The sequence below is a fragment of the Artemia sp. Qi Xiang Cuo genome, chromosome 15 (genome assembly GCF_049724085.1).
Source record: "Artemia sp. Qi Xiang Cuo chromosome 15, ASM4972408v1, whole genome shotgun sequence".
Taxonomy (NCBI): domain Eukaryota; kingdom Metazoa; phylum Arthropoda; class Branchiopoda; order Anostraca; family Artemiidae; genus Artemia; species Artemia sp. Qi Xiang Cuo.
Genome location: NC_142808.1, coordinates 34,647,579 through 34,673,988, shown reverse-complemented (window position 1 = coordinate 34,673,988; position 26,410 = coordinate 34,647,579). Strand labels below are relative to the sequence as shown.

Here is a 26,410-nt window from a genome sequence, read left to right as displayed (position 1 = left end):
ATATATATATATATATATATATATATATATATATATATATATATATATATATATGTATATAAACTTAAATTTATATAAATTTAGTACATAGAAAATTTTGTCAATCGACTTAGAACGATCGTAAATCTATTTGGATTGCCTCCGTTTTTCTGAGTTCATTCTGAGAAATGGTGCTGCATTCGACACTAACCATAAATACAGTTTATAAATATTAGAGCTCTGTCGTACAGGTTATAAAAAAAGGTGTTACTACCTTTTATGCAGTATAACTGAACTATACTCCAGCTTCCGGGTGGATAGTCAGTGGATTTAGTTATTATAGAGGTTTGAGAAGATCTCATTCATTTGATTGCAAAACTTAGTAGATTATCTTGGTAATTTATACCCCTTCGAAAAATAGAAAAAGTGCTCATATTTTCCAGGAGTGGCTTTTCATTTACGAAGTATTGTGCTGCAAAGGTTAAACTTTATTGTGAGGACCAAATGGTTAATCGGGGATAAAACCCCCCTCAACTTCGAGATAGCCTTTGAACCGTAACCACCTTTACCTTAACGTCTAAACTTTAAGATTTTTAGTTTCACAAATTTTCAATCACGTTTTTTTTTTCAGGGAACAATCACGATGGTCCAAGAGAGACGTAAAGATTCCTTTCCTGGAGAATTCTTTGTTCCACTTCCAGTTCAGACATTTTTTTGGAGACAAACAGGGTAACTATTTCAGATTTTTGCTTATCTTCTTTAGGCAACATGCAAGCATTTTTACTTACATTTCAACTTATAAGAGACTATAATGTCGACCAATGGGGAGGGTTTGTTACAAAAGCAAAACATAAATATAGATGTGGTTCCATGAATATCCACGCGCATATAGTGTTTCCTAAAGGAAATTAAGACTTTTACAATTTTTCAAACAAGTCACATTTTATCCATAAAATTTGCATTTAGGACTCGTCTTTGAAGTTATCTACCCCTTCTCCTCCCCTCTTCCCCTCAAAACAAGTTGTGGAAATATTCCGGATTGGATAAACGAGTCAGAAAAGTTAAGCACCCGATGAGACAAGCAAAACGTTAGAGTATTATGGTGCTTGAGCATCATTTTGCTTTGATTTTTTTTTCCTGGACCACCCAATTCAGTTTATTGTTAAAAGGTGGTAAGGGTCTAATCTCTGCAGAATTTACGAAAAAGTATGAACCTCCTGCCAGATGTAAAAATATGATATCAAATTTTAGAAAGTAACCTCTAACTTTTCCATTGGGCCAAAAAAGGATAATTTTCACTTGCCCTTGACCTACGAATAACAGTGCGTGGGCTCAACTGGAGTTTTATAGTCTATGTAAGAGAAGACTTTTTGAAGTTGTTCCGCAAAGCTTTTGTTTCTTCAGTTCATATTTTGAAATTATTCATACAGTGTCATCTAAGTTTAATAAGTAGAAAAGTCAGAAATCTAAGAAAGAGCAGTTTTTTTTTATGTATGTCAGAAAGTGCTGTCATCTTATTTTACACCACTACAAATATTGCTACTACGCAAGCTAAAAGGTACTAAGGTGAAGCTCTCAAGGAATATTTAGGCGGACTTTGAAAAAAATCAAAATGAACTATGAGCATTTACTTTGTCAAAAGGGTGACACAGCAATACCTGAAGAACGGCTTATGTTACTAACTTGGACCTTTCAGGGTAATTTGTGGTGGATTTTGAACTAATCCGAAGGCACTATAAGTGTACTACTAATAATACTGCTAAGATTGCTGTAACTAATGGTACTAAAATATTAAGGTGAATCTTTTATGGAAAGTTTAGGGTAAGTATCAATTAAACTAAAAAACTATATGCATGCAGGTTTTCAAAATGTTTTAAGCAATATCATACGCAGCACAGCGCTATCATAGATAGTAATTTCGCAGAATTTTTTAAAGAGCTCATTCTATTGGAAATTAAAACTCTAGACCCTTTTTAAATTTCAGAAGTGATTAGAAGGCATGCAGCTTTCCTCCAAAGCCTATTAATTCTCCAAACATACCCAACCGAAAATTGGAGATAGCTGTTTTTTTCAGCATAGTTGAACTGTTCAGTAACTATGTCTCTAGGAATATTGGGTATGTCAATCCCCCACAGTAATGTAGTTTGTCCATTATGCCTTAAAACTAAATATTGCTTTAAAACTAAAACGCATTGTGTGTATCCTGGTTGAGAATAAGCGGTCTCAGCAACATCCCAAGGACGACTGAGGGTATTAACTTGAAACTTTCTGGGCTACTGATTTTACTTCTTGTGCTCTCACAACTTAACTAAATCAAAAGAGTCTAAGTGTGACCTGGTTCTCAGAGAGATTAAACCAAAAATGAGCTGAAATAAAGTCAAATAATTTTTCCAGCGTAAAACTATCACAGATTACCATCAATAAAAACACAAAACGAACAGAAATTACAATAAATAACCGAGTCAAACTCCAAAACAAGCAAAAATTACCACGAGTAAAGCTTACGCACCCATGCTTTCTGAAGACATGAACATAATTTGCACTTTAGGGAAAAAAAACAATGAATGTGTATTGACAGTTTAACAAACATTTACAGATATTTATTCCTTAAATTCTGAGTAATTTTTTATTTATTAAAGTAAAAAAAAACAGAAAATTTAAAATGTATTTTGTTTTCGGCAAAGACCAAATTATGTTCTGATCTATAGAGGGCATATGGGGCGTCAGCCCTCCTCGTTTTGATTTCTGCTTAAAAAAACATCTTATTTTATATTAAGATAAGACTTATTGTTTAAGACTGGAAGAATAACTAATTCTATTATCCAATGGTAAGTAATGTTTTTTTTTAATTTTTAGGTCGTTTATCAGGCCCAAGCATGGCAGAATTCATGAGTCCTCTTGTATTGTAAGTACTTCTATTCAATATATTCTTTGTCTAGGCTAATAATTGTTAACGTTTGCTTAGTCAAATTAATGTCAGACGTTGTTAAGCATAGAATGTCTAAATATTAATAGTTTATGCATACCAACAACTAAACAAATTTACTTATATCGATTCTTAAAGCTATGATTTTATAACTGTTACCGCTAATTCTTCTTTTATCAAACAGTTCGTGGTAACGAACTGTAAGTAAGGAGCGACTCCGGCTAAACGGTAACCGAAACTCTAGAAAACGGAATTTTGATACCAATAGATACATCAAAAGAATCAAATTTTAATGCTGATTTCAAATATGTAAGTTTCATCAAGTTTAGTCCTACCCATCAAAAGTTACGCGTCTAAAAATTTGGCTGATTTTTGAAAAATGGGGGAAAGACCCCCTAATTGATATAGAACCTTAATGAAAATCACACCATCATATTAAGCGTATCAGAGAACCCTACTGTAGAGGTTTCAAGCTCCTATCTACAAAAATGTGGAATTTTGCATTTTTTGCCAGAAGAAAGATTGCGGATGCGTGTTTTTTTTTGTTTTGTTTTTTTCAAGGGTGATTGTATCGACCCAGTGATCCTAAAATATCGTGAGAGGACGCATTGGAACGGAAATGAAAATTTCTAGTGTCCTTTTTAAGTGACCAAAAAAATTGAGGGCAACTAGGCCCCCTGCCACGCTCATTTTTTCCCAAGGTCACCCAATCAAAATTTTGAGATTGCCATTTTGTTCAGCATGGTCGAAAATATGAAAACTATGTCTTTTTGGATGACTTAGTCCCCCAAAGTCCCCGGGGGGAGGGCTGACAGTTTTGAACTTTAACCAATGTTAACATATACTATTGGTTATTTGGAATTATACATAAGTTTTCAGGGGAGATTTTTTCTGGTAGTGGGGGGGGGGGGTATGTGGGGGGATCTTTCCATGAAAGATCATGAAAGATCAGATATGGGGGAAGGGACATTGCTATGAAGGGGGAACCAGACTTCTCAGCATTATTTTAAAAAAAAAGATCAGAAATTAAATATATAAAAAAACAAGTTTTTTAATTGAAAGTAAGCAGCAACATCGAAACTTAAAACGAACAGAAAATATTACGTATATGATTGGGCTCACCCCCTAGTCAATGCTTTGCTCTTTAAGCCAAAGATTTCTTAGTACTTTCATAAGAGCTATCATAGACAGCGCCCTAGCGCTGCCTAAGTAAAGAACGATATGGGCACAAAGTGTTGTTTTTTTGTTGTTTTTTTCTCCATACCCGGGCACTTCGTAATGAAGGAGTCGTCGTAGAAACTTCGAAAAGGGCTCATTTGATTCAAAATTAGAGTGGCTAGTGCCCTTTTTAATAGTCAAAAGGGATTGGAGGGCAAACAGCCCCCCCCCGCGCCCATCATTCCCCCAATCACATCCAATCAAAATTTCTATATAGCCATTTTGTTCAGCGTAGTTGATTTCCAGATATAAGATATATTTTTGAGGAGTACACTCCCCCACAACCCTCAGGGCAAGGCTTTTAAGTTATACCCTAGGATCATATAAGGTTTTTATAGAAGGCGTTGTCATAAAAACTTCAAAACAGCCTCATTCGATTGGAAATTCAAAGGGCTAGTGCCCTTTTTAATAGTCGAAAGTGATTGGAGGGCAACTAGCCCCCCACCCCCCACGCCCATCATTCCCCCAATCCAACCCAATCAAAATTTTGATATAGCCATTTTGTTCAGCGTAGTTGATTTCCAGATACAAAATATGTTTTTGAGGAAGAAACTCCCCCTCAACTGTCGGGACAAGGGTTATAAGTTATGGCCTGGGGACATATAAGGTTCTTATAGAAAACTTGGTCGTAGTAACTTCAAAACAGGCTCATTCGATTGGAAATTAAAAGGGTTACTACCCTTTTTAATAGTCAAAAGTGATTGGAGGGCAACTAACCCCCCACACCCTTCATTCCCTCAAACACATCCAATCAAAATTTTGAGATAGCCATTTTGTTCAGCTTAGTTGTTTTCCAGATAGAAAATACGTTTTTGAGGAGGACGCTCCCCCACATCCCTCAGGGCAAGGGTTTTAAGTTATGCCCTGGGGGTATATAAGATTTTTAAAGAAGAAGTTGTCGTGGAAACTTCAATGAAAGCTCATTCGACTGGAAATTCAAAGGGCTAGTGACCTTTTTAATAGTCGAAAGTGATTGGAGGGCAACTAGCCCCCCCCCCCACACCCATCATTACCCCAAAAAAACCCCATAAAAATTTTGAGATAGCCATTTTGTTCAGGGTAGTTGATTTCCAGATAGAAAACATATTTTTGAGGAAAACACTCCCCCACAACCCTCAGGGCAAGGATTATAAGTTATGCCCTGGGGTATATAAGGTTTTTATTGAAATCTTTGTCGTAAAAACTTCAAAAAGGGCTCATTAGATTTGAAATTCAAAGGACTATTACCCTATTTAATAGTAGAAAGTGATTTGAGGGCAATAAACCCCCCTCTCACGCCCACCTTTCCCCCAAACACATCCAATCAAAATTTTTAGATAGCCATTTTATTCAACGTAGTTGAAAGTTTTGGAAATTAGGCTTTTAGGATGATAACCCCCTCAGATCCCTCAGTGCAAGGGTTGTAAATTATGCCCTGGGGGCATATAAGGTTTCGAATAAGGTTTGAAATTGAAAGGTCTAGTTCCCTTTTTAATAGTCGAAAGTGATTGGAAGACTTGACATTCTTATATAGTAAAGATCGATGTGGGTATAATGTAATATTTTTGTTGTTGTTGTTGTTGTTTAGACCAGGGCACTTTGTATCGAAGAAGCTATCGTAGGAACTTCGGAAAGGGCTCATTCGATTGAAAATAGGAAGGGCTGATGCCCTTTTTAATAGTCGAAAGTGATTGGAGGGAAACTAATCCCCCTCCTACGCCCACCCTCCCATTTGCCTTTATGTTTAAAAACTAAATGTTGCCATAAGATTAAATCAAAATGCACTGTGTTAATGCTAATTGCCAATAAGGCATCTCAGCAGTATCAGCAGTATGCACTTTACTGAAAAAAATATAATTTTTTTTACTTTTATAACTTTAATAAATGAAAAATATTAACATTCTGATTACTAAATATCAGTATATGTATATTAAACTGGCAATGCATATTAATTTGTATTTTTTTTTTTTTTTTTTAGTAAAATGCAAATTATTTTCCGGCCTTGGGAAGTCATAGGGGTTTTGAGCACAACTTATGTTAATTTTTTCTCGTTTTGAGTTTGACTCGGTTATTTATTGTAATTTCTGTTCGTTTTGGGTTTCATCTATTTATCGATGCTGATTTGCGTTAGTTTCACGCTTCGTAGATTATTTGATTTTATTTTTGCTCTTTTTGTTTAAAGGAGTTCTTTACTTTTCTTTGAAAAACTTATTTTGTGGAAAAAGTTTTTTTAATTAATTTCTGTTAGTTTTATATTGTCATAGTCCTTTCACGGAAGAAGAAAAAATACTTTAAATCTGTTTTTTTTTTTTTAAGACTTTAGAGTTTGGTCTGCTATTTGTATGCTGGAGATATTTTTTTAGCGATTTTCAACAACATACACCCTTTTAAAAATCTGGACACAAATAATAGTGTTTAATTTCGTTTATACCTCCTCTAGTTGACCTGAAATGGAAAACTTGATACCATTCACAAAAAAATCTGCTTAATTTTTATTACGCTATTTTGACTCTACGCTATTGTGAACTGGTTAAATTTTAGAAGCAGAAGTAGCCCCGAAAGTTTGAACATAATACCCTCAGTCGTTCTTGGGATACTGCTGAGATGCCTTATTTGAAATTAGCATTAACACAGTGCATTTTAAGGCAACATTTAGTTTTTTAACATAAAGCCAAATGGGAGGGTGGGCGTGGGAGGGGGATTACTTGCCCTCAAATCACTTTCGACTATTAAAGAGGGCATCAGCCCTTTCTATTTTCAATCAAATAAGCCTTTTTCGAAGTTCCAACGACAACTCCTTCGATACGAAGTGTCCGGGTCTAAACAAGAATAACAACAACAACAAATCATACATTATACCCACATCGAACTTTACTATAAAAATTTCAAGCCTTCCAATCACTTTCAACGATTAAAAAGAGCACTAGGCCTTTCGATTTCCAATCGAATGAGCTCTTTAACGCTTTCTATAAACACCTTTTATGCCCCCAGGGCATAAATTACAACCCTTATCCAATGGGCTGTGAGGGTGGTTGTCATCTTCTAAGACATAATTTTTAGAATTTTCAACTACGTTAAACAAAATGGCTATCTCAAAATTTTGATTGGATGTGTTTGGGAAAATGGTGGGTGTGAGAGGTGCATTAGTCGCTCTCCCAACACTTTCAACTATTAAAAAGGCACTAGCCCTTTCAATTTCCAATAGAATGAGCCCTTTTGAAGTTTCTACGACAAAGCTTTCAATAAAAACCTTATAGACCCTCAGGGCATAACTTAAAACCCTTGCCCTGAGGGTTTGGGGGTGTCATCCTCAAAGACCTAATTTCCAGAACTTTGTACTACGTTGAACACAATGACTATCTGAAAATTTTCATTGGATGTGTTTAGTGGAATGGTGCACGTGAGAAGCTGGATAGTTACCCTCCAATCACTTTCAACTATTACAAAGGGCACTAGCCCATGGGCGTAGGGAGGGGGCAGCTGCCCCCCATAGACCTTCAAATTTACATTAGATATGGCTGAAAAAGCAGATGTTTTGGAAAAAGCAGTTGATAAAACTCCATCAAACTATCGACTGCCCCCCCCCCTCTAAACAATATGCTGCCTAATGCTGCCTACGCCCATGAACTAGCCCTCTCAATTCCCAATTGAATTAGCCCCTTTTGAAGTTTTTACGACGACTCTAACTATAAAAACCTTTTATCCCCCCAGGGCATAACTTAAAACCTTTGCCCTGAGAGCTCTGGGGGGTTTTTCATCCTTAAATTCATAATTTCTAGAACTTTTAATTACGTTGAACAAAATGGCTATCTCTAAACCTTGATTGAATGAGTTTGGGGAAATGGTGGACGTGGAAGAGGGGTCAATTATTCTCCACTCGCTTTCGACTATTAAAAAGGGCAATTTCAATTTCCAAACAAATGAGCCCTTTTTGAAATTTCTACAACCACTTTCTATATAAACCTTAGATACCCCCAGGGCATAACTTACAACCCTTGCACTGAGGGCTCTAAGCAGTATTCATCCTAAAAGACATAATTTCCAGAACTTTCGACTACGTTTAACAGAATGGATATCTCAAAATTATGATTGGATGCGTTTGGGAAAATGGTGGGCGTGAGAGGGGGATTAGTTGCCCTTCAATCACTTTCAACTATTAAAAGGGCACTAGTCCTTTCAATTTCCAGTTGGAGGATCCCTTTTTGATGTTTTTACAACATCGCTTTCTATAAGAACCTTACATGCCCCCAGGGCATAAGTTACAACCCTTGCCCTTAGGGTTATGGGAGGGAGGGGTTGTCATCCTTAAAGACCTATTTTCCAAAACTTTCAACTACATTGAATAAAATGGCCATCTAAAAATTTTGATTGTATCTGTTTGGAGAAAAGGTGGGCGTGAGAGGGGGGTTAGTTGTCCTAAAATCACTTTTGACTATTAAAAAGGGAACTAGCTCTTTGAATTCCCAATCGAAATAGCTCTTCTCCCAGTTTCTACGACAAAGATTTCAATAAAAACTGATATGCCCCCAGGGCTTAACGTATAATCCTTGCCCTGAAGACTGTGGGGGGAGTATCCTGCTCAAAGGTAAAACTTCCTGAACTTTAAACTGCGTGAAACAAAATGGCGATCTAAAAATTTTGATTGGATGTGTTTGGGGGAAAGGTGGGTATTAGGGGGGGGAGTTATTTGCCCTCAAATCACTTTCGACTATTAAAAACGGCACTAGCCCTTTGAATTTCCAATCGAATAAGCCCTGTTCCTAGTTTCTACGACAAAGATTTCAATAAAAACCTTATATACTCCCAGGGCATAACGTAAAACCCTTGCCCTGAAGACTGTGGGGGGAGTGTCCTGCTCAAAGGTATAATTTCCTGAGCTTTAAACTGTGTAGAACAAAATGGCTATCTCAAAATTTTGATTGGATATGTTTGGGGAAATGGTGGGCGTGTAAGTGGTGTTAGTTGCCTTCCAATCACTTTTGACTGTTACAAAGGGCACTAGCCATTTCAATTTCCAATCGAACGAGCCCTTTTTGAAGTTTCTACGACAAAGCGTTCTATAAAAACTGTATATGCCAGTAGGGAAAGGGGTACCAGCCCCACGAGAAAATAATGTATGCATGTTTTTATGGTTTTTGTCACTTAGAATGAAAAAACAGGATTTTTCACCCTTTGATGTATTTTCGTGGACGATTTATTTGTTGTTTCCGGGGAGAAGTTCCGGGGCGAAGTGTATTGTCTCCGGGGCGTAGTTTGCACATGCGCATTAACGGTGGGGAAGAGATATATTGATCTAGGACAAGAGGGGGAAAAGGGATTTCCGAGAAATTGATTGCGTAATCGACTAGGACAAATGGATTTCTGCCTAACCACCACTGCTGCCATCTACAATTTAGTCTAACGCTGACAGTATATAATTTATGCATGTTTTTATGGTTTTTGTCACTGAGAATGAAAAAACAGGATTTTTTCCACTTTGATGTATTTTCAAGGTCGATTTATTTGTTGTTGTTGTTCGTCCAGGTGTACGCTAAGGGGAACATTTTGATCCAGGAATGGGAAACAGGAAGTACATGCCTCCTTCTAAGCCAATCAGAGAGTCGGTTACAACTACTTCTAAGCCAATCAGAGAGTCGCTTACATATTAGCGGGAGAGGATTGCAGAGAATATAAGGAAAGGATTTTTGCTATAGTTTTTATTAGTCTGTAAATTGAATTCAAAGGAGTGAGAACAGTTTGACTTTACTTATTTGGATATATTTGTGCTGATGATGAGTGGAATGTTTACCCTATTAGAAGTTGATAACGGAGTTGGTAGCAATAATACAAGGGCACCATACATTGCGGTGGAAATCACGAGAGGATCGCGGCTTTGTCTGGAATGGGATGAACTATATGCAAGATATGTGATATCCTTGAGCAAATTTAAAATGGAGAATCAATTATGTTTCGCTGCAAAAGTTAATATAGCACATGTGAATAGACTTCAATGTGCTTTAAGTGCATTAGTGAAACATATTGAAGACAATAAACTGTATCACTAATTGTACATGCTTAGTATTATTGTTGTAATTATTCAATAAAATTGTTTCGAAATCGAAAATGTTCCCTTTCTCTTTGTTGTTAGAATGTTAGGCTAACGAATCAAGGTCAGTCTAGAGTCAGCAGTCAGAGTGAAAGGATTGAAAAATCAATAAATTTGAGAAAGAGAGAATTAGATCGAATCTAGTGTTTATGGAAAAACATTTGATTTTGGATGACGATTTTCTCGAGTTACCTCTTCAACGCAGGATATTCTCTCGGGGAACACTTGACATTATAATGAAAACTGATTCTCCCCGATTGGACTAATGTATGAAGCTTTGTCGATGTGACTCAAATGCTTATACTCAATTTATTGATATATTAATTGGAACAAAGCAGAATAATATCGTGGATACACTTTTGAAAACATTGCCAATAGATTCAATGTAGATGGCTCCCCCACCATTTGAAAGAGGTGACGTCACAGAGTTACTCCTCTCCCATTCCTCCACCCTGAATTTATCCGTCAGCAGGAACGATCAGTTTCGTTTTAGCTGTGAGAGAGAGTTGACATTGGAAACCAAAAAAAATGTTCTATACATGTCCACTATGCATATACACTCTTGGCAGTTCGACTCAATGTGAGAATTGTATAATTATTGATGACTATAGTGAAAAGTGCAAATTATGTAACCCTTGTAAATTACATAGAGGCTATGCAGCACAAATTAAAGGATGTAATTAATGTCTTGAGGATATTTGTGACTCTCACCCTAGAGGACATCTGTGCTCCAATTGTCACTATGACAAATTTGATCAGTGGGAGAATACTTACCCCGCTATGATTGGAAATAATCCCAAACGTGATTTTAGTTTATTTCTACGAGATTATTATCGTCGTGGATTTAAATTATTCTGGGAGGAGGAGTCAGGTCTACGATTCAACTGTTAGGGTAACAAGACCATTTGGTTTCTACGTCATCGTTGTGACGACACTTCCTATTATGACTATTTACCAAGTGATTTTTATTTGGCAGTTGCCAAATGTGATTCACAATTTGAAAACACTGTATGTGATATTGCTTCAAATAGACCGATTGAAACTCGTGAATTTCATAATATGAAGGTAAATAGTATCATTGACTTTACAAGGAGATATGACAAGAGTGAAGTTACATTATACTGTAGAAAATGTGACCCTAACTTTTCAGTCAATCAAGACCAATATACAGTGAATCCAAATGATTTACCGACATTAGTGGTTCACGACAGTTGCCTATACACCGAAGAAGAATAAATCTAAAGTGAAGATTTAAAGACATTGTTATGGAAGACTTCTCATATATCATTTAACGATAAATCTAATTATTGTTATGCATAATGAGTTTTATATTGTAATCATGCAATAAATTTGTTTATACTATATTTATTTTCTCCTACTAGATATGTATAGAATAAGGATACCAACAGAGACTTCTGTAAATGAATAGTTCAGTTTGGTTAGATCATCCCAATAGAGTACTATCAGTCCACAGTCAAGATTTCTATCAAAGATAAAAAATAAAACATTCTTCTAATCATTTACTCATTTGAAATATCAATATTTACAATAGTTTTTATATATATAATGTCTGGTTCAGACCACTCAATATCGCTCTCATCTTCCTCCACTACCCTTATAGCTATGAGGGGGGGTGGTATACACTCAATATCACTATCATCTATTGATATATTGATCAAAGGAGACACCCCCTCAAATAAATCTTCACGTGCTCTAAGTGTCGGTAAACTTGGTGTCAATCACCCGACATCTTCAACACACATTCGGCCCGAAGGCTCCCTCCTCACTAGATCCTCTAACATAGTAGCATCAATTGCCGTACTAGTACAGAGAAGCTCCTCTTCCTCCTCAACTGTGAGCTCCCTAGCATCAATTGCTGTACTACTACAGAGAAGAAGCTCCTCCTCAACTGTGAGCTCCCACTCGCTCCACACATCCTAAAAAGATTGAGAACACTATGATAAAAAAAGAGCGAAGGTTGAGGAAGGGGCAGTTCTTCCAAAATACAGAATAATTGCTGTTTGTTTTTAATTTCTTTGTCGATTATTACTTACAATTGAAAAGAAAAGCTGTTGTTTTTAAAACTTAGATGTTCAGAAATAAAGTTCTAAAATGACACCTAAAACGGTGTCTGATTAAAGTTTAGTCTTCTGATCTTTCTTTATTGAAAAACAAGGAAAAAGAAGAGAGCAAACGGTTGTTAAAAAGGGGTGTTGTTTTTAAAACTTAGATGAGATATTTCGTTCAAACTATGTTAAATTTTTTATAACTTCTCTTTATACTTCCTTCAATTTGTTTAAAAATAAATTAAAACTAAATGAGACATGCTTTCTCATGGTAATGTGACATCGTTTAAAATAAATGAGATATTTCGTTCAAAACATTGTTATGGCAAAGACAAACTCAAAAATATTGGCAGCTATAGGTGACTCGTGGCAATGTCAATTGGAGCATTTGCAACAAAACTTGTGAACTAGATTGAATTCCCAGCTCAATGGTGGGAAAAATTAGATTTTTTAGCCAATCAGCTTAATCTAAGCTACGCATGTGTTCAATAAGTCCTAAGTTTTTTTCTAATTTAATTAGTTTTAATATTAATGTTTCCCATTCCCCATTTTTAATCTTTGAAGAGCATAAATATAATCGACTCTAAATTCAAATGTTTTTCCACATCTAAATATATTTCATCTTCTAGCAGAAGCCTTACAGTTCAAGGCTTTTTCAGCCGTCTAATTAATATTTAAAAATAAATTAATAACTAACAATTTTTAAAAATATTTTTAACAATATTTAAAAATAAATAACTAACAATTTTAGCTATCAATTTTCTTTTAGCCCGTTTAAACAAAAGTGTTAGTAAACCAAAGCTATTAGCTAACAATTCTCAGGAACATATTAATTGAGTGGAGAATTCAAAAAATTTGCAAGCCTATTTCTGCAGATAGTTTTACGAAATAAAAATTAACACATACGGATTCTCTATCAACGTTTATAATTTAGAGACAGCCTCCTGATTTACTCCATTATCGATAATAGATTATTCAGCTTCAAACACTCCATATTTTCTCCAACATTGAGTCGATTTATTAGTAGTAGTAGTAGCAGTAATAATAATAATTTATTCTATAAAAAAAACAGAGACAAAATCAATCGGCAGCACACCAAAAGCGTCGCTTGCGAGGGTTCGCTACTAAAAAAAAGAAAAAAAAAGATATTTTCCATAAGAAGTTGGAGGGTGAAACCGCGTACCAGAAAAATACCTCCACAAATGTTTCGTACGCAATAAAACTACATCTTATTATCATGATACTGAAGCAAAAATAGCTAGAGAAGGTTGAGAAATTTCCTGGAATTGACAGATAATAATTTTGTGTTAGTCGAGGGAAATTAGCCAAACCGAATTTAGAAATAGAAAGTCACAGAAAAGATTCAATTTTCGGAAAGCCAAGTCAGTTTCAATTCTTATAAAATTAACATCTGTCTATCAGCGCTGTAAAGAAACTATATCTTGTCTAAAAAAAGCTGCCATTAGGACAAAAAAAAATTAATGTATCATGAAAACTTTGCAAATTATTTCTACATGAACAAAGTAACTTCGTATATATGAAAGTTCTTGTCATAATTTGCATTTTTCATAGTATCACTCGATCGAAATAAAAGAGGTATCGAATTGTTAATATTAACAATTTTACAGAGCTTCTAACCCGGTGTGGGGGTGTTTCTATAGTTTTAAAAGGCTATAAAATGAATAGGAGAAATACAAATTAAAATTTAAACTTACATTAGCCATTGAAGGACCGGCGACTTCATTTGAAGTATTCATTAATTTATTTATATATATCTTTATTTCAATATGCACTGAAGTTAAAACCATCAAACACCAAGTAATATACGGTAATAACGGTATATTTCCTTTCCTTAATCAAATTAATAAATGCTGACCTATAGGACCATGGAAAACAAGTTCATTTTATGTCTTCTTTACATTTGCATAAGACCTCCAATGACATAAGCCATTCTATGACTTGTTTTTCAGAAATAAAGTTCTATATCCCCCATAGGCATGGAAGAGGACAAGGGTCCTCTTGGGAATGAGTTGCTCAGAATCTAAAAAGCGTAATTTTTTTTTCATTGAAAATAACAAAAATTGTTATTTTTTCAAAGACAAATCCCAAAAAGAATTATTACGAAAATCATAACAAAGAGGAATCTAGAAGAGTCACTGCCCCCATTCATCACACTCAACGAATCAGTTATATCAAATATCATAATGCATTAAAAAGACATTGAGACAACGAAGCAATCTAATATCACATTTGAAATTAATAACATTACGCCATTTATGACTTGTTTTTTTCAGAAATAAAGTTTTATCTATTGTTCACGACGGATAATTAACCTATTAAATGATATTGAGAAAAAAAATATAATTTATGCGTGAGAGGACCCCCCCCCCACCTCCCACTCCACCCACGTAACCTTTTTCCAAAATCGTCTAATCAATTTAGAGATGGATTTTTTTCTTCAGCATAGTTGAAAGGCTCAATAACTATGTCCTTAGAGATAAAATGGCCCCCTTCAGCCCCCTGGGGAAAGGTTTTTAAGTCATGAAATTTATACATAAAGCCGGTAAAATATATTGTTCACGACGGATAATTAACCTATGAAATGATATTGAGAAAAAAAATATAATTTATGTGTGAGAGGACCCCTCCCCCCCCCCACTCCACCCACATCCCCTTTTTCCAAAATAGTCTAATCAATTTAGAGATTGATTTTTTTATTCAGCATAGTTGAAAGGCTCAATAATTATGTCTTTAGAGATAAAATGGCCCCCTTCAGCCCCTGGGGAAAGGTTTTTAAGTCATGAAATTTATACATAAAGCCGGTAAAAGTTGGGAATGAAAAAAGATTTGTACTCCAGCTCGAAACACGACCGTCGAGAGAGGGTTCATTATAATGGAAAAAAGATTCTAGTGCCCCTTTTAAGCGACAAAAATAATTGGAGGACAACTAGGCCCCCTCCCACATCACCTTTTTCCAAAATCGTCTAATGGGAGCCGCTGGGCCGAAGGCCGGCCGTGGGCATTAAGTGGCGTGGCACTTAACCTAGTGTAAGTTAACCTAGAAATGTTAGGTAATCTAACCTAACCTAACCCTAGAAATGTTAGGTAACCTAACCTAGCCTGGGGGGTCCCACCCGGGACCCCCACACTAAAATTAAGAATTGAAACTGACTTGGTTTTCCGAAAATTGAATCTTTTCTGTGACTTTCTATTTCTAAATTCGGTTTGGCTAATTTCCCTCGACTAACACAAAATTGTTATCTGTCAATTCCAGGAAATTTCTCAACCTTCTCTAGCTATTTTTGCTTCAATATCATGATAATATGATGTAGTTTTATTGTCTACGAAATATTTGTAGAATTATTTTTCTGGTACACGGTTTCACCCTCTAACTTCTTATGAAAAATATCTTTTTTCTTTTTTTTAGTAGCAAGCCCTCGCAAGCGACGCTTTTGGTGTGCTACCGATTGAGTTTGTCTCTGTTTTTTTTCTAGAATAAATTATTATTATTACTGCTGCTTCTACTACTACTAATAAATCGAATCAATGTTGGAGAAAATATGGAGTGTTTGAAGCTGAATATTCTATTATTGATAATGGAGTAAATCAGGAGAGGGTCTCTACATTATAAACGTTGATAGAGAATCCGTATGTGTTAAAATTTCTTTCGTAAAACTATCTGCAGAAATAGGCTAGCCAATTTTTTGAATTCTCCACTCAATTAATATGTTCCTGAGAATTGTTATCTAATAGCTTTGGTTTACTAACACTTTTGTTTAAACGGGCTAAAAGAAAATTGATAGCTAAAATTGTTAGTTCAGAATTAGAAGGCTGAAAAAGCCTTGAACTGTAAGGCTTCTGCTAGAAGATAAAATACATTTAGAGGTTGAAAAACATTCGAATTTAGAGTCGATTATAATTAAGCTCTTAAAAGATTAAAAAAGGGGGATGGGAAACACTCATATTAAAACTAATTGAATTAGAAAAAAAACTAAGGACTTATTGAACACGTGCGTAGCTTAGATTAAGCTGATTGGCTAAAAATTCTAATTTTTCCCACCATTGAGTTGGGAATTCAATCTAGTTCTCAAGTTTTGTTGCAAATGCTCCAATTGACATTGCCACGAGTCACCTATAGCTGCCAATATTTTCGAGTTTGTTTTTGCCATAACAATGTTTTGAACGAAATATCTCATTTATTTTAAGCGATGTCACATTACCCTGAGACAGCATTTCTCATTTAGTTTTAATTTATTTTTAAACAAATTGAAGGAAGTATAAAGAAAAGTTATAAAAAATTTAACATAGTTTGAACGAAATATCTCATCTAAGTTTTAAAAACAACACCCCTTTTTTTTCGACCGTTTGCTCTCTTCTTTTGCCTGGTTTGTCAATAAAGAAAGATCAGAAGCCTAAACTTTAATCAGACACCGTTTTAAGTTTAAATCATTTTAGGACTCTATTTCTGAACATCTAAGTTTTAAAAACAACAGCCTTTATTTTCAACTGTAAGTAATGATCAACATAGAAATTAAAAACAAACAGCAATTATTCTGTATTTTAGAAGAACTGCCCCTTCCTCAACCTTCGCTCTTTTTTTATCATAGTGTTCTCAATCTTTTTAGGATGTGTGGAGCGAGTGGGAGCTCACAGTTGAGGAGGAGGAGCTTCTTCTCTGTAGTAGTACAGCAATTGATGCTAGGGAGCTCACAGTTGAGGAGGAAGAAGAGCTTCTCTGTACTAGTACGGCAATTGATGCTACTACGTCAGAGGATCTAGGGAGGAGGGGGCCTTCGGACCGAATGTGTGTTGAAGATGTCGGGTGATTGGCACCAGGTTTACCAACACTTAGATTACGTGAAGATTTATTTGAGGGGGTGTCTCCTTTGATCAATATATCAATAGATGATAGTGAGATTGAGTGTATACCACCCCCTCTGATAGATATAGTGGTAGTGGAGGAAGATGATAGCGATATCGACAGGCCTCCCTGAGAAGCTAGATGATAGCTAGAATCGACAGGCCTCCCTGAGAAATACTGCAGACTCTTCAAAGCTCTACACCATGGTACAGAGAGCTGTGTTCAAGTCAACGGCCGCCGCAGCCCGTTCTTCCAAATCACGACTGGAGTGCGCCAAGGATGTGCAGTTGCCCCAGAGCTCTTCAATGTCATCATAGACTACGTTCTGACAAGGACTACTTCACGTCTCAGCTTTGGACTCAAGTTTGGAGATCGTGTCATTACAGATGCTGATTTTGCCGATGACTTGGCCATTCTGGCGGACTCCATGAAGCAGTTGCTGGAAGCGCTTCGAATCCTACGAGAAAAGGCTGCAAAAGTAGGACTGCAGATAAACTGGAATAAAACGAAAATCATGGCCATTGATCCATCCTCTCCTGCTGCCATTTCTTCTGTTAGCCTGGATAGCACCACTAGCATCGAAGTTGTCCAAAGGTTCACCTACCTGGGCTCCATAATTTCTTCAGATGGCTCGCTTCTTTCTGAATTACAAGCAAGAATATCCAAAGCGTCTTCTGCCATGGGCAGACTGAACCGTCACCTCTGGCCAAAACCGAACATCAGTCGCACAACGAAGCTGCGGATTTTCAACGCCCTCGTCGGCTCTGTGATGCTCTATGGAGCTGAGACGTGGCAAGCTTCAGCCGCAACCCTCAAGGCAATTGATGTCTTTCAGTCGAAGAGCCTGAGGAGGATCGAAAGTCTACGATGGTTCGACTTCGTCAGCAATGAAGCTGCTGCAGCTCACCAAGCAGTCTCGGTTTTCGACCCAAGCAGCTGAGTAAACACTACGATGGTTCGGACACCTACTTCGAATGCCTCCACACATACCTGCGAAAACGATCCATGACATCAACCCTGTCAAAGTCGGTTAGAAGCGACCTCGTGGCCGACCGAAGAAACGATGGTCTGACAGCCTGTCCGAGTTCCTGGCGATGGCAAATATCAGGTTGAGCGATGTGCAAACGCTTGCCATGGACCGAAGTGGATGGAGGAGGCAGACGTCACTCTCTACGCCGAGCAGCGCCCGGCAGGAGACATCAAGTCAAGTCAAGTCAAGTGAACCAGATATTATATACTCGTATATAAAAACTATTGTAAATATTGATATTTCAAATGAGTAAATGATTAGAAAAAATGATTTATTTTTTGTATTTGATAGAAAACTTGACAGTGGACTGATAGTACTCTATTGGGATTATCTAACCAAACTGAACTATTCATGTACAGAAATCTCTGTTGGTATCTATATTCTATACATATCTAGTAGGAGAAAATAAATATAGTATAAACACATTTATTGCATGATTACAACATAAAACTCATTATGCAGAATAATAATTAGATTTATCGTTAAATGATATATGTGAAGTCTTCCATAACGATGCCCTTAAATTCTCACTTTAGATTTCTTCTTCTTCGATGTATAGGGAACTGTCGTGAACCACTAATGCCGGTAAATCATTTGGATTCACTGTATATTGATCTTGATTGACTGCAAAGTCAAGGTCACATTTTCTACAGTATAATGTAACTTCACTCTTGTCATATCTCCTTGTATATTCAATGATACTATTTGCATTAATATTGTGAAATTCACGAGTTTCAATCTGTCTATTTGAAGCAATATCGCATACAGTGTTTTCAAATGGTGAATCACATTCAGTAACTGCAAAATAAAAATCACTTGGTTTATACTCATAATAGATAGTGTCTTCAAAGCTATGACGTAGAAACCAAACTGTCTTGCTATCCCAACAGTTGAATCGTAGACCAGTCTCCTCTTCCCCGAATAACTTAAATCCACGACGATACCAATCTCTTAGAAATAAACTAAAATCATGTTTGGGAGATCTTTCCAATTATAGCGGGGTATAGTGATAATTGGAGCACAGGTGCCCTCTAGGTTGAAAGTCACAAATATCCTCAAGACTTTATTTATATCCTTAAATTTGTGTTGCATATCCTTTATGTAATTTAAAAGGGTTACATAATTTACAATTTTTATTATATCTATAAACAATTTTGCAATTCTCACACGGACTCCAACTGCCAAGATTGTATATGCATAGTGGGCATTTATAGAGCATTTTTTTTGGTTTCCGATTTCAATTCCCTCTCACAGCTAACACGAAACTGTTCGTTCCTACCAACAGATAAATTCAGAGTAGAGGAATGGAAAAGGAGTACCTCTGTGACGTCACCTCTTTCAAATGGTGGGGGAGAGCCATCTACATTGAATCTATTGGCAATGTTTTCAAAAGTGTATCCACGATATTATTCTGCCTTGTTCCAATTAATATATCAATAAATTGAGTATAAGCATTTGAGTCACATCGACAAAGCTTCATACTATAGTCCAATGGGGGAGAATGAGTTTTCATTATATTGTCAAGTGTTCCCCGAGAGAATATCCTGCGCTGAAGAGATAACTCTAGAAAATCGTCATCCAAAATCAAATATTTTTCCATAAACACTAGATTCGATCTAATTCTCTTTTTCTCAAATTTATTCATTTTTCAATCCTATCACTCTGACTGCTGACTCTAGACTGACCTTGATTCGTTAGCCTAACATTCTAACAACAAAAAAAAAGGGAACATTTTTGATTTCGAAACAATTTTATTGGATAATTACAACAATAATACTAAGCATATACAATTACCGATACAGTTTATTGTCTTCGATATGTTTCACTAATGCACTTAAAGCACATTGAAGTCCATTCACATGCGCTATATCAACTTTTGCAGCGAAACATAATTGATTCTCCATTTTAAATTTGCTCAAGGATATCACATATCTTGCACATACTTCATCCCATTCCAGACAAAGCCGTGATCCTCTCGTGATTTCCACCGCAATGTTTGGTGCTCTTGTATTATTGCTACCAACTCCATTATGAACTTCTAATAGGGTAAACATTCCACTCATCATCAGCACAAATATATCCAAATAAGTAAAGTCAAACTGTTCTCACTCCTTTGAATTCAATTTACAGACTAATAAAAACTATAGCAAAAATCCTTTCCTTATATTCTCTGCAATCCTCTCCCGATAATATGTAAGCGACTCTCTGATTGGCTTAGAAGGAGATGTAACCGACTCTCTGATTGGCTTAGAAGGAGATATGTACTTCCTGTTTCCCATTCCTGGATCAAAACGTTCCCCCTAGCGTACACCTGGACGAACAACAACAACAAATAAATCGACCTTGAAAATACATCAAAGTGAGAAAAATCCTGTTTTTTCATTCTCAGTGACAAAACCATATAAACTTGCATAAATTATGTACTGTTAGCGTTAGACTAAATTGTAGATGGCAGCAGTGGTGGTTAGGCAGAAATTCATTTGTCCTAGTCGATTACTCAATCAATTTCTCGGAAATCCATTTTCCCCCTCTTGTCCTAGATCAATATATCTCTTCCCCACCGTTAATGCGCATGTGCAAACTTCGCCCCGGAGACAATACACTTGGAAACAACAAATAAATCGACCATGAAAATACATCAAAGTGAGAAAAATCCTGTTTTTTCATTCTCAGTGACAAAAACCATAAAAACATGCATAAATTATGTTCTCGTGGGGCTGGTACCCCTTTCCCTACTTATGCCCCCAGGGTGTAACTTACAACTCTTGTCCTGAGGGCTGTGGGGGAGTCTCCTCTTCAAAAACATAATTTCTATTTAGAAATAAACTACGCTAAACAAAATGGCTATCTAAAAATTTTGATTGGATGTGTTTTGGGAAAAGGTGGTCATGATAGGGGGATTAGTTGCCCTCAAATCACTATTGACTATTAAAAAGGGCACTAGAACTTTGAATTTCCAATCGAATGAGCCCTTTTTGAAGTTTCTACGACAAAGATTTAAATAAAACTTAAATGCCCCCAGGGCATAACTTATAACCCTTGCCCTGAAGACTGTGGGGGGAGTGTCTTGCTGAAATGTATAATTTACTAAACTGCGCGGAACAAAATGGATATCTCAAAATTTTGATTGGACGTGTTTGGATAAATGGTGGGCGTGGTAGGGGTGTTAGTTGCCTTCCAATCACTTTCGGCTATTAAAAAGGGCACTAGCCATTTCAATTTCCAATCAAATAAGCCCTTTTTGAAGTTTCTACGACAACGCTTTCTATAAAAACCTTATATGCCCCCAAGGCATAACTTACAACCCTTGACCTGAGGGCGGGGGGGGGGGGGGGTTGTCATCTTCAAAGACCTAATTTTTAGAACTTAAAACCACGTTGAATAGAACGGTTATTTCAAAATTTTGATTGGATATGTTTGTGGAAAAGGTGGGCGTGAGAGGGGGGTTAGTTGCCCTCCAATACCTATCGACTATCAAAAAGGGCACTAGCCCTTTGAATTTCCAATCGAATAAGCCTTTTGTGAAGTTTCTACGACACTGCCTTCTATAAAAACCCTATATACCCCCCAGGGCATAACTTACAACCCTTGCCCAGAAGGCGGTTGGAGAGTGTCCTCTTAAAAAACATAATTTCTATCTGGAAATCAACTACGCTGAACAAAATGGCTATCTAAAGATTTTGGTTGGATGTGTATGGGGAAAATGTGGGCGTGAGAGGGGGGTTAGTTGCCCTCAAATCACTTTCGACTATTAAAAAGAGCACTAGACCTTTGAATTTCTAATCGAATGAGCTGTTTTTGAAGCTTTTACGACAAAGATTTTCATACAAACTTATATGCCCCCAGGGCACAACTTATAACCCTTTCCCTGAAGACTGTGGGGGGAGTGTCCTGCTAAAATGTATAATTTCCTCGACTTTAAACTGTGTGGAACAAAATGGAGGTCTCAAAATTTTGATTGGATGTGTTAGGGGAAATGGTGGGCGTGGAAGGGGTGTTAGCTGCCTTCCAATTACTTTCGACTATTAATACAGGCACTAGCCATTTTAATTTCCAGTCAAATGAGCCCTTTTTCAAGTTTCTACAACAACACGTTCTATAAAAACCTTATATGCCCCCAGGGCATAACTTACAACCCTTGCCCTGAGGGCTGTGGGGGAGGGGGGTGTCATCCTCAAAGACCGAATTTCTAGAACTTAAAACTATGTTGAATAGAATGGCTATTTCAAAATTTTGATTGGATGTGTCTGGGGAAAAGGTGGGCGTAAGAGGGGGTTTAGCTGCCCTCCAATCACTTTCGACTATTAAAAAAGGCACTAGCCCTTTGAATTTCCGATCGAATGAGCCTTTTTTTATGTTTCTACGACAACGCTTTCTATAAAAACTCTATATGCCCCCAGGGCATAACTTACAGCCCTTGCCCTGAAGGCTGTGGGGGAGTGTCCTCCTCAAAAACATATTTTCTATCAAGAAATCAACTACGCTGAATAAAATAGCTATCTCAAAAGTTTGATTGGATATGTTTGTGGAAAAGGTGGGCGAGAGAGGGGGGTTAGTTGCCCTCAAATCACTTTCAACTATTAAAGGACACTAGACCTTTGAATTTCCAATCGAATGTGCCCTTTTTCAAGTTTCTACAAAAAAGATTTCAATAACAACTCATATGCCCCCAGGGCAGTACATATAAGCCTTACCCTGAAGACTGTGGAGGGAGCGTCCTGCTCAAAGGTATAATTTCCTGAACTTTAAACTGAATAGAACAAAATGGCTATCTCAAAGTTTTGATTGGATGTGTTTGGGGAAATGATGGGCGTGGAAAGGGTGTTAGTTGCCTTCCAATTACTTTCGACAATTAAAAGGGCACTAGCCATTTCAATTTCTAATCGAAGGAGTACTTTTTGAAGTTTCTACGACAACGTGTTCTATAAAAACCTTATATACGCCCTAGGCATAACTTACAACCCTTGCCCTGATGGCTCTGAGGGGGTTATCATCCTCAAAGACCTAATTTACATAAATTAAAACTACGTTGAATAAAATGGCTATCTCAAAATTTTAATTGGATGTGTTTGGGGAGAAGTTGGGCGCGAGAGGGATTTAGTTGCCCTCCGATCACTTTCGACTATTAAAAAGGGCACTAGCCCTTTGAATTTCCAATCGAATGAGCCTTTTTTGAAGTTTCTATGACAATACCTTCTATAAAACCTTATCTGCCCCCAGGGCATAACTTACAACCCTTACCCTGAAGGCTCTGGGGGAGTGTCCTCCTCAAAAGCATAATTTCTATCTGGAAATCAACTACGCTGAACAAAATCACTATTTCAAAATTTTGATTGGATGTGATTCGGGAAATGGTGGGGTTGTAAGGAATTTTCGTTGCCTTCCAATCACTTTCGACTATTAAAAAGGCACAAGCCACTCCAATTTCCAATTGAATGAGCCCTTTTCGAAGTTTCTGCGACAGCGTCTTCGATACGAAGTGTCCTGCTCTAAAGGAAAAAAAAAATAATAAATAATACATTGTGCCAATATCTTTTTTATATGCACTCAGGGCATAGCTTAAAAACCTTGCCCTGAGGCTTGTGGGGGAGTGTCCTCCTCAAAAACATATATTCTATCTGGAAATCAAATACGCTGAACAATATGGTTATCTCAAAATTTTGATTGGATGTGTCTGGGAGAATGAAGGGTGAAGGGGGGGCTAGTTGCCCTCCAATCACATTCAACTATTAAAAAGGGCACTAGTGCTTTAAATTTCCAATCGAATGAGCCTTTTTTGAAGTTTCTACGACAGCGACTTCTATAAAAACCTTATATGCCCCCTGGGTATAGGTTACAACCCTTGCCCTGAAGGCTGTGGGGGAGTTTCCTCCTCAAAAACATAATTTATATCTGGAAATGAACTAGGCTGAACAAAATGGCTATCTAAAATTTTGATTGGATGTTTTTGGGGGTATGATGGGCGTGGGTGGGGCTAGTTGTCCTCCAATCACTTTCGACTATTAAAAAGGGCACTAGCCACTCCAATTTTCAATCGAATGAGCCTTTTTCGAAGTTTTTACGACAACTCCTACAATACGAAATGCCCGGGTATGGAAAAAATAATAATACATTGTTCCAACATCGTTCTTTACTTAGGTAGCGCTATTGCGCTGCCTATGAAAGGTGCAATAAATACATAAGACTTAATGAGAATAACTTATAGGGTCCTATTTATGTGCCAAATGGTGCAGGTATGTAAGAAAAACCACCTCAGATAAATACTCTATGGGAGGGGGGAAAAATAGGGTAAAGATGCCCCCCCCCCAATTGATACCTCTGATTCCACATTGTTTGTCAGAGCTTTGTTCAATCAGGTGACAAATGTAAACGAACTATTTTTCAGCTCTCCTGGCAGTCATCTACTGATAACCACCCACGTTAATTTGCAATAGCACTAAATGCCTAAATTGTTTTCAGCCACTAAATCATGGTCTATTAGCTGAGCTTGGTAAAACTATGTATCCCTTATTTGTATTAAGGGGGTTATTCGCGAAAACCCATGTCTTAGCTGCAAAAAAGTACCAGTCGTGAAAGACCAATGGATATCGAAGCTGGCTTATAAAACAGGCTAGTGTTAGTCACGAATAATGAGTAAAAACCTGAGAAATTTGAAATTGGCCATGTTTCCATTCTCATAATACATTTTATCTATAGAAATTTGATAATAATGGGTCCTAATCTCTGTTTTGTAAGGTTTTCAAAAATGCTTTTCGTTTACTTAGAAGTTTCAAAAGTATCAGTAGTTCCTCTGTTACTTTCCAGAATGAGCTATGTTGACATTTCTTACTCACAAGAAAATTGTTCTATTGATATGTAAATTTTGTTTTCATATCTTGGATCAATAAGCAAATGTTTGTTTTACAAGTATTTGCTTAATAATAATACTTAAAAATTCCAATTTAAATTTCATCCATTTTTTTCGCTCACCTGAACATTGTGTTGTTTAAAATTCTGCCTTTTAAATTTCCAAGGTCGAAATTCCATTAGGATACACTTTTGCATTTTAGAGTAGCCTATGCCCATTCCTTATAAATGTGATTTGGTCTAAAATATTATCCTAAATGCTATATATTTCTTTCTTCACAGAACTATGCGTTTGGTTGACATAAAAAATGCATTCAAGTACTTTTCACCACCATAATAAACATTCCTGCGGCTTCTTCTAGTTTAAACTGTTACTGAAACTGTTTACATTTCTATCCTTGCTTGTATATCTCAAAGACAATTATATAGAACAAGAATGTCACTTATCTTTCATTCATTTATCAAAGTTTGGGGTTCCAAGGAAGTTAAATTTAAGAAAATTCAAGTGAAATTAAAGAGTCACACTAAAACTTAAAACGAGTATAAATTTATTCCGTGCATGACAGGCGCTAAACCTCCAGCACTTTTTATATTTTAAAGTTAGAGTGCTATGGTGAAAGTATTTATGAGTGCAACAAATGTGTAACCGATTGCCTTATAAATCATTTGAGCCAAAAATTGTTTGAAACAAAGACCCATCGATAAGCTCTTCCAATCTTCAGGAATTTGTAAAATAAATTTCTACTTCAGTTCAATCGCTTTCGTTCTTAAATCATTGGGTACGAAACCGCTTTAGAAGAATAATGCTTCTAGAAAAAGTGTTCATGTAATGCCTTCTGTTTTCGAGATTATTTGTAATTTTCCTGAATGAAGTTTCGTCTCCACTATAAGAGAGAGTCTATAATAATAGTTCTTTTTTACGGGGTGCATTTATGTTCAAGGACAACTGGTATACTGCATATCAGTATAGCCTTTGAGACTCTGTAAATTATCTTTTAAACAGTTTGCAGATTTCCGTTCGATAGTATTTTGCCCTTTAGGGCCAAAATTGCTGTTTACGGGCCAAAATTCTTAAATATCGGAATTTTCTTTAGCGTTGACCCATTGTTGCTTCAAAGGGGCACTAGGCTTTTAGATCCTCATTCAAGGGAATGGATGGTCACAGATGTGACCTTAATTCTCTAGAAAATTCGAAATTTTATTTTGATCACATACGTGACCTTCTTTCAGTTTTCAAAACATTGACTCAAAGCAAAATAGTCAGTATAATAATCAAGATGACAAGATGACCACTGCTGCTTCCGTTGTTTGTTTCTTTTCTTTGAACCAAGTCCGACTGGGAACAAACTTACAGCAGGATATTTGTTTGTAATCTAACCTTTTCTATATCAGCCAAAAGAATCTGTGAATCCCAACCAAA

The 26,410-nt window shown here is 36.5% G+C and overlaps 1 protein-coding gene across 2 annotated transcripts in view; it reads left to right on the top strand.

Annotated features, from left to right (window-relative positions):
• The first annotated feature begins 616 nt into the window (after positions 1-616).
• Positions 617-26,410, top strand: part of unc80 (unc80, NALCN channel complex subunit) — a 380,168-nt gene continuing 354,374 nt past the window's right edge. For both annotated transcript variants that reach the window (XM_089101793.1, XM_089101792.1), the window contains exons 1-2: positions 617-708; positions 2,836-2,884. In XM_089101793.1, coding sequence (XP_088957919.1) covers positions 623-708; positions 2,836-2,884 — 135 coding nt within the window. In that variant the 5' untranslated portion in view covers positions 617-622. The remainder of the gene's footprint in view (positions 709-2,835; positions 2,885-26,410) is intronic.